Genomic DNA, 13,159 nt, shown 5'->3' with positions numbered 1-13,159 from the left:
TGGGGTTGTGTTAGTTCCTTTGCTACCTTGGGGGAGTTCTAAAGTGTCGCTTGAGTTCTGACGGCATGCACGTTACCTCAAGGCAGGCAAAGCTCTGCAGGAAGTTAGAACAGAAAGCTGGAACCACTGCCGTGAGCCAGCGTTTTGTGTTTTAAATCGTCACTAAAAACCAGGGGCTTGGCATACATTGGGCAGGTGCTACACCACTGAGCTGTATCCCCAGGTCCCTTGGCCATTTGAAGATGGATCTTGTTATGTAGCTCAGTCTGGCCTTGAACCTGTGTTGCTTCTGCCTCAACAAGTGCCTTCGAGTACTGAGATTAGAAGCCCATGCCACCCCCACTCAGCTAGAACCTGCACCTTTGAAATCTTTGCTTTGTCTTTACCATTGAAACACAGAGAAAGAAAAACAAGCTTTTCATAAGCAGCGTTTACAAGTTAGAACACAGCTGGAATCTAAGTTAGGCATGTCCCCTCACTGGCGCTCCTTCTCAAGAGTGAACAGCGTTGGCAGAGCAGTGCCCTTTCCAGCTTGATCCTGAGGTAGTACCGTCACATCTGAACACTCCTCACCATGAGTTAGAGACCTATCACGGGATGATTTCAAAGGCTTCAGTGAGAAATGTTACTTGGCAAAGCCCTGCTAAACCGACAGGATATGAGTGGTCTCTTTAAAAAAAAAAAAAAACAAAAAACAAAAAAACCTCACAAACTGAAATGTCTCAGACATCCGCTCTCTTGCAGGGAAAACGACCTCTCACACTAAGTTCTGAAACAGAGATTCTGGGTTACTAACAAGTGGCAGCGTTAGCCCAAGAGGAGCTGGAGAGAGTGGCAAGCTTGAGTGACAGTCCCATGCCTGCCTGCTGTACCAAGCCCAGTGTACAATACCTTGCTCTTCTAAGATCCCGTTAGGCATTTTCTTGTCGTTGCTGCTGACCACGGCCTTCCTCTGCTTCCGGAACCTTAGAGGCACACACAAGATGGGTTAGGTCTCAGCACCGCGGGAACCCCCAAGTCCTGAGTGTGGTGATACCCACCAGGTGAGCCGGGAAAAGTTCTTTCTGCTGCTCATGGCTGAGCTGTGTGGCAGCTCAGGCCTGGCCAGCCGCTGTATGAGCTGTTTGGGCCCACACCCCCAGCCTCCAGCACACTCATTTCCTCATAGGAGCTGGTGAGAGCACGTCAGCGCCTGGGGACACTCCTACCTGAAGAAGTAGGCTGCAAGCAGGAACAGGAGGAGGAGCAGAGGCAGCAGCAGCCAGGTGAGCAGCGGCTGGGATGCACCAGGGTCCGGAGGGCCTGTGGGTGGGTGGGGTGGCAGAGGGCAGAGACTCCATCAGGACCTTGGGTAGGGGTAAGGATTTCCAAAGCATACCCTCATGCTACAGTTTAGAAATTATCTCCCTTCAGTTCTTTCCAGGGGACAGAGGAGTGTAATGGTGGGACTTGTTCAAGGACTCCGACGAAGGGTGACCTCCTCGTACCCCAATGTACCCTGCTAGTCAGGGATTTCTCTCTCTCTCTCTCTCTCTCTGGTTTTCAGAGGTAGGGTTTCTCTTCTCTGTATAGCCCTGGCTGTCCTGGAACTCACTCTGTAAACCAGGGTAGCCTTGAACTCAGAAATCTGCCAGTCTCTGCCTCCCAAGTGCTGGGATTAAAGGTGTGCGCCACCATTGCCCAGCTCAGCTATTTCTCTAAGCATCTTTGGCCCAGCCTCTCTCTTCAATGAGGAGGTGGAGGAAGGTGGCTTCCCCTCAGGGTACAGTTGTTGTGTCCCAACCCAGATGAATCAGGAGCACCAGGTATAAGGAAACAGCCTGGTCCCGAGGTTTGATACAGTTATTGAGGAACAGGCACACAATGGCCTGGCTTTTCAGAGCCTTGAATTCTTTGTCATAGAGACTGCTGGCTTCCTGGAACCAACTTGTGCATCCATCCTTCATACCTCCCAGGTCCACCTTCCTCAGAGAGAGACGTATTCCTGCCCTTGAACCTTGCCTTTGGTGTCCTTGTAGTCATCAATGGACCCATTCTCTCTCAACCTAATCACCACAAAGCTCCCACCCAAAATGCCCCATCAAAAGCCTGCTACTCCAGTGGCTCCTGTGAACTGGTCCAGAGGAGCTATGTTCTGCAGCTGGTGAGCACATGCTATCAGGAGTGAGCAGGTCTCCCATGGGAGGCCCTGGAGGTGAGTAGCTCGATTTCCATCCTCTTGAGTTCCAGAAGTGCCAAACATTGTTCCCAAGCTGAGTGTGTGGGGCAGGCTTCATGTCCTTCCTCCCATGTGCCACCCTGGTCCATAGAAACTCAGCACTCCAGGAAGGAGTTTGAAATGTCGTAGTTTTCCCAGTCCTGTGCATGTATGTCATCTACAGGCTATGACCCACCGTCTGCCATCTGTGGCCCTGGCCCAGAGAAGCTGATTCCCATCATGTCAAGGTCAGGTATAGATTAGACTTAATGGCTAGGAATATCTGTCCCTCCCTCAGGGGGATACTCCAAACCTGCCCATTGCCCAGCCGGGGCCCTTTAGGAGCAGCCTGGTCCATAACTTTCATGTCTGTGGCTCCAGGGAATGGTATACCCTAGACTAGGATCTACATCAAAGTTTAACCTGGACTGCCGAGAGCTGCCTGGCCCTGAAGGGCAGAGCTAAGCCAATCCCAGGGAGCCCCACTGCTCGGGGTTCCCTGATTCAACTCCATCCATTTTTGGTCAAAGGCCACTTGAAAGTGTGGGCAGTCTTCTCCTTCTTTTCAGGAAATGCTCACTGTCTTTTCTCGGTGTGTCACCATGGTGAAACTATCCACTTCTGCATTACCCAGAGGTCAGCCTCTGGCTCAGCCTCTGCTCTGCAGAAGCAGCTACTAAACTGGTTTGGCTACAAGGTCCACTCCATCATAGACAGAGGGACTTCGACCCTGTGAATCCTCCCCTGGGCTCTGTCAAAGTACTCGAGGGACCAGCCTCCGTGTCCAGGTTCTTGGAGTACAGGGTGCAGTCACAGAAAAATGGGGATCCCACAAGGCATGAGTTGAATGACACAAGGCCTACATGGATTGTCACACAGGCAGAAGGATGGCTCAGAGGGACTCATTATCCCTCAATTTGGTTTCTGTTACTTCTAATGTTCTTTGTCTAGGAAGGCAGAGGTCAGGGCCAGAACCTCGCAGGCTTCCCAAGGGTAGCAGAACACCCAGAGCCAGGCTGGGTGGGACGGGACATAGGGAACTGTGGGGCGTGCTCTGGCTACAGTGTCAGAGCCTATGGGAGGATGGGTCCATACTACTTCTTGCCTCAAATACTGCAAAGGAAGAAGCCTTTAACACAAACTTTGATAAACAATGTGGGTCAGGAAATAAATCCTGGTGCATACTAGGTAGTGTCCCCTTGGTCCCAGTAGTGTTCCACCCAGGGAGGCATGAGGTTTCCTAGCGGATATCCTATGGTCACATTCTGTTTCCAGTTCACACTGACTTGGAGGTGTGTGTGTGGTGGGGGGAAAGGGCCAGAGTGGGGAGGTGCAGATGGGTCTCTCTAGATGATTCAGCCCTTTCCCTAAAGTGTTGCTGGGTTTGCCAACTGTCTGTGATAAGGGAGTACATGTGTGTCCACATAGACTTTAGGCATAGGCATACCTGCGTGTGTGCACACACACAGTTGCTTACACAGAATCTGGTCCTGACACTAAAAAGGCAATCGTTTGTGTGTGCAGTGGGACCTGACACTTTTACTCTGAACACTGATGTCCCCAGTGACTCATCTGCTGTGTCAGAAGGACCCAGGCAGAAGAGCATGGGCCAGCCCGGGGAAGTTCTTTCCAGACCCCATGGAACTCTGCACCAATCTGCAACAGACAGTACCCCTCCAACGAGGGACATTCTACATGTCTAGTGGGTCCCCAGCATGGAGGCGGAGGAGTAAAGGAGGAAGAGGAAGAGGAAGAGAAAAGGCAGGAAGCACAGTGAGCAATTGTGCTCTGGGAAGAGATGACAGTCCCTGGAGGACTGCTCTGGAGGACTGAGATCTGGTCCATAAACCTTCTTGGGCCCGAGGCGTACGATAAACATTCCAAGCAGCCCAGTCAGAGCGAACACAAATAGGTGGGCTGTTTTGTTTCCCTAGCATGAGGTTGTGAGTGTAACTTTCCCTGCCTTTTCTTCTGTGACGCTAAACTCATGCACACATAGGTTTAGTAAACTCATGCACACATAGGTTAGACTCACTAATCTCTCCTGGGATCCAAGATTGCATGACTGAAGGAGGTACTGTTATTTTACAAATTACTAGGGAAGGAAAACAGATGAACTGATCATAAAGAATACTCGGCTTGATGATATATCCCAACACAAATGCTATGTATGAAGCGACTGGGTGGAGCACACACCTCTCTCATTGCTCCTGGAGAGCTGCCACGCTAGGTGAGCCTCTTCATCCTGTGTCCTGGCTGCTTGCCATCCTACACTTTGGACTGGCCCAGATTGTATGGGTATTTGAGGCTATTTCCCACTTTGCTGTTCCCAGTACTTCTACATTAAAAAAAAAAAGTGATATTCCTATTTATGTGTCTGCAGGTGGTCATATGTCTTTGAGTATTTGTACCACCTGTGTGCAGGTGCTCATGTTGGCCAGAAGAGGGTGTCTGATCTCCCAGTGCTGAAGTTTCAGTCAGTTGTCAAGGGCCATGTGGGTGCTGGGAACCGAACCTGGGTCCTCTGGAAGAGCAACAAGTGCTCTTAGCCACTGAGCCTCTCTCCAGCCCCTAACTCGCACACTTTGTCTCACCAGAGTTTTTGTATGGTGGCTCCTAAAAGTGGACCTTTGTGTCTCCTACAGTCATCATCAAACAAGAGTAGAAATAGCCAGATGGCCTCCCAAAGCATCCGACTTCTAGGCTCGCCTGGGGTTTACAAGGGAGACACTGTCTCCTGTTTGCTAATGATCCTTCCACTTTTAGTCAGGCAAAAGCACAATAACATTTTAACTTGATTTTCTCTAATATCTAGAGAGTTCAGAACCTCTGCCTGATGAGTAAAATGGAATTAATTAGATGCTTTGATTTTGCCTGGTTGTGTTTGACATCTCCTAATAGCTTCAGCTGCCAACTCGACACACCCCGGAATTATCTGAGGTTGCCTTGCTCAGATGGACCTACGCTCATGTCGGCGGGGCATTTTATTATTGGATGCTGTAGGAGGCCCCACACCACTGGAGGTGGCACCATCTCTAAGTAGGTGGTCTTGGGCTGTCTAAGAAAGCTAGTTGAGCACGAGGCAGTGAGTGAGCCACTAAGTGGTATTCCTCTATGATTTCTGCTTCAGTTCCTGTTTGAGCTCCTGCCTTGACTTTCCTTCATGGCGGACCATGACGAAATATGTAAGCCAAGTTAACCCTTGCCTCGCTGGTGCTTGGGTCGTAGTGTTTGTCACCGCAGTAGCAAAGCAAACCAGAACATTTCCATTTTTCTAATGTGCTCTTTCACACGTTAAAATGAAGGATTCTTCCTGTATGTATTATGGATAATACCACGTCCTCACAACTTTTTTTTTTACATATTTATAATGAATTCTTTGTCTTAAAAAATGTGTCACGATGAATATTGAATTCATTTTGGCCAGAGATGAAAGGAAACCATTTCCTGTTGTTCTGGCACATTCTGGCAATGTGCTAACCCCTCAAGAGATACTTCAAGATTTTTCAGGGGCCAGATCTTTTCAAAAGCACTTGGGACCCCCCTCCCAAGCTGCAGGACAAAGGAGAAGCCGTGTAACTGGAGGCCTCCGTAGCTCCTGATAGCGGGACCAGAGCAGTTGCTAGTGGGCTGAGACCCAGAGGAGACCTATCCAGAGCAAGTTTCTGTTCTGGGTCCTGAAGTCATGTGATAGTCTTCTCTTCTTGAAAGCAACACTTCCTGCCCACGGCTATGTTAGGAACCGATACATTTTGCTCTCAAATGAACTTGGAAAGCCCTAGACTTGGATGGCAATGCCACCCTGAGGGACCATCTGTGGGACTGTCACAGGACTCTGACAGATCAAACCTCTCCTGTGGGGAGATGGATGCTCTGTTCCGGTGGCTTCAGGACGTTTACTAGAATGTGCAGACAGCTTTCTCGGTTTCCCTAAATGGCCAGCTGATTAGTATTTGGTGAGGGAAGTCAGGGATGTGGGTTGAGAAACTTCAGTGAATGTTCTTGAAGGTCACTGTCCTTGGGGCAAGTCTAAGTAAGATGTTCGGTGCCGCAGGACATGATGGCTTATTTGCATGTGGAAAGCTATGTGCAGAGAGGCCTGCACGCGGTGTCTGGTTGGTTTGTTTGTTTGTTTGTTTGTTTGTTTGTTGTGACTGTGGCTGTCAGGGCAGGTAGGAAGGTCAATGCAGCAAGAGTGTCCTCTCAGGTGTTTGATTTTGTGGCAGGATAGTGCTTCTTCCCGCCCCTTAGGGACACCACTATGCCTGTAGGAAATTAGCCTATGGTCTGGAAACCTTGTGAAGCACTTGAGAGGGATGAAAGTTGAACCTCTGACCCACTGGAAGGCACCAACTCCCACTGACTTTTTCTAAGAAGCTTTTCGGTAAGGATATTGATAATTTGAGTCCTCCTTAAGCCTTGCAAGGGCCAGTTCCAACCATGTTGCTCAGTTCCATGTGTAAACTTGATGGGGTCATGGCTGCAAAAACATTTCGAGACTACCATCTAAGGGGATTTTTGGATGAGGCTAACACTAGAATCTATATGTTGAATAAAGCAGATGGTCTGCCCCGGTGTGGGTAGGCCTTGCCCTGTATGGAATGGAGCAAGTGTGTAGGAAGGGATGGATGGGCATGTGGCATGTGCAAAGATAGGGGTCAGCCTTTGCCATTGCGGGTTCATTCTGACTTTGCCACTAGACACGCTTCAGGGAATCCCTGCCAACTCAGTAGGGAGGGCTCCTGACCTCACCTGTCTGCCCTGAGCCTGGCTCTTTCTGTATACAGCACAACCCACAAAATTTACAATGGAGAAGTTGAGGGGTTGAAGCATCAGAACTCCTGGCTATCAGAGACTGAATAGCTGACTGGAGCTTGCTCCCTGTTGACCACAGCAAAAGTCAGATGTTGAGGAATTCAGCCTAGCTCTGAAGACTGTCCAGCCTGCTTGTCTTTGTAATGCTCACTGCCTCTGTACCTCATGAGTGGGGGAAGGGAGGCAAAGAGGGGCATAAAGGAGGCATAGAGTGAGTGATTTCAGGTTACCCAACTAACAAGTGGCTGAGACAAGATTTGAACCCAGGGAGTAAGAGCCAAAAAGACCTACTCTTGTTTGGTTGGGTTTTTTTTTTTTTTCCTTTTCTACCTCCTCTTCCTCACGTTGGCTTTGCATAATATTTATTCACTTAATTGAGATGAAATTTACATGCAAAATTAACTTGTTTTTAATGTATGGTGAGTACCTTGCCAAGCTTAGGCAGCTCTGGCTATGGTAGCACCTTTAGAGTATTTCTTTGTGTCCAGTAAGACCCCTCCTGTCTCTATCCTCATCCCAGCAACTGCTCACTACTCTTTCTTCCCATGCTTTTCTCTGGATATTTCCCAGCAATGGCATCCTACCTTAGTCTGCATCATTAGGTTCTACGTCTACCTTCTATCGGTGGAAATGTCTCTGAAGTTCCTCCTTGATGTCACATGGGCATCTGTATGCCTTTTCTTCATCTTTAATATTTAAACTACAAGGTGAGGGTACAGACTAAGAATAATCCCCATGCCTGCCCTGGGGTGTATCTGTCCTAACATTCTAGTGAGGCTAGGACAATGGCTGTCCATTTCAGCTCTATCTCCTGGAAGCCACGACACACCCAAGAATGCTCCACATTTACCTAGAAAAGTAACAGCTGTTCTTTTAAAAGAGGAAACCTTACCACATACCAATATTACAGACTATTAACAAATGACAAGTAATAACGTTATTAGCCCTGTTATATGGCTTTTTGCTCCATATTCAAATATATTCTCATGAAAGGAAGGCAGGGAGCTCACAAAACATAAAGCTACAAGACTCATAAGGCCCTGAAGTTTTACAATCCAGAGGCAAATTGCCTGGGGTATGGTTGGGGTGGAGGGACTCTTAAGTGGAGCTGCCTACAAGCTGTGCGGGAGACTGATGATATAGCTTTCGGGAGTTGTCACCCAGGCTACAGTGGGCTTTTCCAGTGAAACAGCTGCCTCTGAGACACTCATGCTTCTCTAAGTAATCTCCCAAAACTTACTGGTTCACCGAGCTAGGCATGGACACAGTCATTTCTTGGGTCTATGGTGGGTGTCCTCCGTTGAGTAATTAGATGTTTGCTCATCTCTCCTCAGGAAAAGTTACACAACAAACCTTCAAGCCAATATTCACATTTGCTCAATCTCCTGGTCAGTGTTTGGTCACAGCTGCTCCTAGTAGGGCTCTACACAGTCAGACTTTTCAGAATGTATTGTTGAATTAACCAATTGTGTGTTTGTGTGTGTGTGTGTGTGAGTGTGTGTGTGTGTGAGAGAGTGTGTGCATGTGTGTGTGTGTGTGTGTGAGTGTGTATATGTGAGAGTGTGTGTGTGTGTGAGAGAGAGAGAGTGTGTGAGAGTGTGTGTATGTGAGAGTGTGTGTGTGTGTGTGTGAGTGTGTGTGTGTGAGAGTGTATGTGTATGTGTGTGTGAGAGTGTGTGTGTATGTGTATGTGTGTGAGTGTGTGTATGTATGTGTATGTGTGTGTGTATGAGAGGTGTGTGTATGTGAGAGTGTGTGTGTATGTGTGTGTGAGTGTGTGAGAGTGTGTGTGTGAGTGTGTGTATGTGAGAGTGTGTATGTGTATATGAGAGTGTGTGAGTGTGTGAGTGTGTGTGTGTGTGTACTACATATGCCACAGTGTACTTGTAGAAGTCAGAGAACAATTGCAGGAATCAGTTCTCTCCCTTTCCACTGTGTGGGTCCCAGGAATCGAACTCAGGGTATTAGGCCTGACAGCCAGCACTTTGTCTCACTTAGCCATTTGGATGGCCCTCTACAGACTTTCTCACTCCCTCTTTCCAAGACTGAAGCCTACCCTGACCCCAGCAGGCGGAACATCCTTCTGGAACACACTTAGATGGCTCTGGTTCTAGGTACATACACAGTATCCTGGTTGGCGTACAGGAAGAGCCACTGCAGATCTTTCCCAGTGGTGCTACGTGCTTGGGAGGTGGCAGTTTGTGAGGCAGCAGGTCCAGTTGGGCACAGGTTAGGGGTCCTTACCTGCAGTTGTGCTGGTCCAGTTGCTCTCTGTTGGGGTGGTGTCGTTGCCCTGGCCAGCTCTGGCGAGCGACAAGCTAAAACTTGCCAGCAGGAGTGGACAGAAGGGCTCCATGGTGCACCTACAAAGAGAAAAGGACCTGCTCAGAATCTTTCGGAATAGAAGGCCCTGGACGTGGCTGTCACTCAGTGGGGAGGGAGAAGAAATGGGAGAGTAGCTCATTGTAATTTTTCAGGAAACCAAGAACTTTGCCTGCCGACTTCACGGTCTCTTTTGATGTCTCCATACTCCAGTAGTGCTGTCCCTGTCATCTGCAGGTCCAGACTGATGACCCAAGGCTCACAGCTCCTACACTGCTGAGGGTGAGCCAGCACGGAGTGGGATCAGACCCCAGCTTTATCCATATTGCCAGCCAAGAGGCATCTGCATGAGTCACCTGGCACCCCAGATACCACATCCCCCAATACCAACTGTTCCTCCGCCTCCCTTACACAGCCATTATTTGGCCAAATTGTATCTATGTTGGCTGTGGTATCTTGAGTAAGTAGATGCCCATGCCTTCCTGTGTACTTTTTGGGCCCCTCTCACTAGGCCAGCCAAATCCATGCCCTCCATACCTGGCTCAGGAGTTCCTGACCAAGCAGCCTTGAGGTCAGCATCAGGATCCTTCTCTACCCTCTTCCATTCTGTGGTAATACACTCTCCCAGCCCACCTCAGCAGCCCTCTCCTGGCCTTGCCTCTGACTGCACCAACTTCCTACTCTACAGAGCCATCTACAGCCTCAGGAGAGAGCTAAGTGTTTACCGAGTTGAATGGATGCAGGGGACAGACCGATTGACAAGGGGTTCAGCACAGAGGAAGTTCTTTTACATTAAGACCCCACCCACAGGTAATCAATCTGTCCTCAGATCTTGGCTCCCCATTTTGCCCAGTCACCTTCAATCATCCTTAGAGGTGACAGTGATGGTGACTACCCTGTGGTGTAGAAAACCTTATTTAAGGACTCCTGACCAATGGAGGCAAGCAATGGCACCTGCCCATGCAGATATGGGGTCCCTATCAAGGAAACCTCATCCACAGCCAGCCCAGGGGCTCCGTCCCATCTCTACTGAGAAAAGTTTTGCTACCCAAAGCCTCCAAGAAGGATGCAAATGGACCCAGACCTCAGAACTGAGGCCAGTAGATAGATGCTCAGCACTCACGCTGTTCCAACAGGGAGCACTAATGTTTGTAATTGCTGAAGACGTGGAGGGAGCCAGGCAATCCCAGTGTTTCTCAGTAGGCAGAACTACCAAGATGAATGGGACCCAAAGCATATTATAAAAATGACCTCACAGAAATTAGTCCGTGGCCACTGGCATGGTATGTGTGACCTCTCCTCTTCCTAATTCCCAAATACATGTCGTAGATTTATAAAGTGGACCAGACACGAATAGCTCCGTGTTTGAGTGTGCACCTGCTCTAGCCTGCCACTTGCATGGGTGTTGTGTACATAGGAACCCCTCAAGGGATGACACCACTGGTTCTTGGAGCGTGAGAGACCAGACTAAGTCAGACTGCAGGATTAGAAAGCCCATGTTGGAGGTCAGGGCTGCTGGCGACGCACACCCTCAGCAGGATCTGTGCTGCCCAGGCTCTCATTTGACAGGCAGCTTCACACACAATGCCACACACTGCCTTTTCCCTTTCCAATCTGTTACTGAGCACTGCCATGGTACTTTACAGACACTAGAGGAAACCGCAGGGTAATTGATTGGGAGTTATTAATTGGGCTTAATCCAACTCCAGAGATGCAGAATTCCTGGGTGAAACATTGTGTTTCATCCCAAGCATTAATAGCCTTCCCCACCAAGCATTCAATGATCTAAGAGGAGGCTAGGCCAGCACCCTTGGGGAGGACGAAGCTCAATGGCTTCCCCTCATTATGTGTGGCTGTCTGTCTACAAGTTCTCAGAGCCGAACTTCCTGATGGGACCAGTAGAGGGAGATAAAGTGTGCAGACATCAAAACCTGTCCAGCCATCTGGTGTCTCTTTATTATTCCACTTGAATTCTAAGGCTAGTAACAACCTGTCGGAGGCTCCCTGGCCATCCCCTCTCAAAAACTTGCGCAGGCTACTTAGTAAGCACAGGCACGGAATCCGCACAGAAATAATGTGTGAAAGAGGAATTAAATCTACGCCGAGCTCCAAGGATTGTAGCTGAGTAGTATTTGCTGTGCGCCTGCCAAGTGCTAAGCACAGGCGGCCCGGGGAGCCTGTGCAGTCTGCAGAGCTGGGATGAACAAAGCCTTCTCTTCCCAGAAAAGCACACTTTATTTTTATTCTACTCAAAATCCACCCATCTCTCAATAGGACTATAAAACTATCATTCTTATTCCACTGAATACTATTCCAGTACTTCCCACGACAAGGTTCAACAAGCCTGCCAGGATCTGGACATGCAAAGCTGCGTCAAGTCCCATCCAGGGAACCCCCCACCCCCACCCCCGGAGCTGGAAGGGCAATTCAAGGGTAGAGACCTAGCGGCCCCATGAGAAGCTGTGGAGGTGATGTCGCCAAGGAATAAAGGCAGTGACCACACAACTAGGTTGTCGGTCACCGTTCCCCAGACAAAGCACACAAGCAGAACCTTCAGCAGGCAGGATGGCACTGCAGCCTGAAGGAAGCTGTGCATGGCCGACGGTCAGGACAATCTTTGTTTTAGCCCACAGTTAGCTCTGCTTCCTAGGGAGACCTGAAGAGCGAGGGTGGGAAGTCTGGGGCTGAATGGAGAAGGCCATGCAATGATGCCTTAGCCTGAGACTTGTTTGTTCAGGTTCACTCTCTATTAACAACCCAGATTACTGGAATCACACAGGGGCTCAATATCAGAGGTCAGAAACCTCCTTAGGTGCACAGTGATAGGTTATGTATGCCAAAGCGTGAGGACCACCATTTCCCTTTCAGCTTCCTGGGGTGACCATCTCCACACCAAGGAAACACAAACATAGACATGGAAGGTTCCAGGATATCTTTCCCAGGGCCACTATCCCATTCTCAGGGTGCTTCACTTTGTCACACACGTTATCCATGGGTCTTAGTGAGGTGGGGCAGCAAAGGTTCTGGGGGGAGGCTGAACTTGATCTGTGACAAATCCCCACAGCAGAAGTGTACTTAGCAGGACTAAAGACCCCAGAGTGACAACGGACAGGTATTTCCCTCTCACCTGCAGCACAGATGTCATACCCCATGGGTGCTAGGCAGCTAAGGCTGGTCACCCTGCACCCATAGGCTGCAGTTCAATGAAGGACATCCAGATGTGGAAAGGAAGGCACTGGCACTATGACATAATGGCTAGCAACATCAGCCACTCCTTGTGGAGCACAGCAGAGTCCCCAGGCTTGGCCCTTCCTGACTTTACCATACCTTATAGGATCCAAACTGAAGCTCTGAGGGCTTGGTTGTCTGTGTGTGATATGCATGAGTGCAGTGACCAGGGAAGCCATAGAGGGTGTCAGATCCCTCGGTACCAGAGTTACAAACCATTGTGATTCCTTTCCCTCAACCCCAGGTGGGTGCTGGGAAACAAACTTGGGTCTTCTGCAGAAGGAGTGTATGCTCTGAACCACAGAGACAGCTCTCCAGCCCCCAAGTATCTGTTTTTCTATATAACCTTTTCTATAAACTCAAGACAAGGTGACCCACCTGGCAAGATAATTGTTTTTAATGCTCCAGGAAAAAAAAAAAAAAAAAAAAACCTCAGATAAAACGATGTCTTTCCACAGCACAAGAAACAAAACCCAGACCTTCCCTAACTTTTAGGTGTGGATATTCTTAAAGGGATGAAAGATTTAAACACACACACATACACACACACATATGTGTGTGTGTGTGTATGTGTGTGTATATATATATATATATATA

The 13,159-nt window shown here is 48.9% G+C and overlaps 1 protein-coding gene across 4 annotated transcripts in view; it reads right to left on the bottom strand.

The window, feature by feature from the left end:
* Nucleotides 1-13,159, bottom strand: part of Ptpre (protein tyrosine phosphatase receptor type E) — a 150,374-nt gene that overhangs the window by 34,197 nt on the left and 103,018 nt on the right. For 3 of the 4 annotated variants that reach the window (XM_021166288.2, XM_029479487.1, XM_029479489.1), the window contains 3 exons: nucleotides 9,257-9,375; nucleotides 1,209-1,302; nucleotides 892-965 (listed from right to left, as the gene is read on the bottom strand). In XM_021166288.2, coding sequence (XP_021021947.1) covers nucleotides 892-965; nucleotides 1,209-1,302; nucleotides 9,257-9,368 — 280 coding nt within the window. In that variant the 5' untranslated portion in view covers nucleotides 9,369-9,375. Of the gene's footprint in view, nucleotides 1-891; nucleotides 966-1,040; nucleotides 1,117-1,208; nucleotides 1,303-9,256; nucleotides 9,376-13,159 lie in introns of those variants that run through there. The other variant, XM_029479488.1, reaches the window with a different exon arrangement.

This window comes from Mus caroli, chromosome 7 (assembly GCF_900094665.2).
Source record: "Mus caroli chromosome 7, CAROLI_EIJ_v1.1, whole genome shotgun sequence".
Taxonomy (NCBI): Eukaryota; Metazoa; Chordata; class Mammalia; order Rodentia; family Muridae; genus Mus; species Mus caroli.
The sequence above is the reverse complement of the archived record's forward strand: the minus strand, read 5'-3'. Positions and strand labels throughout refer to the sequence as shown.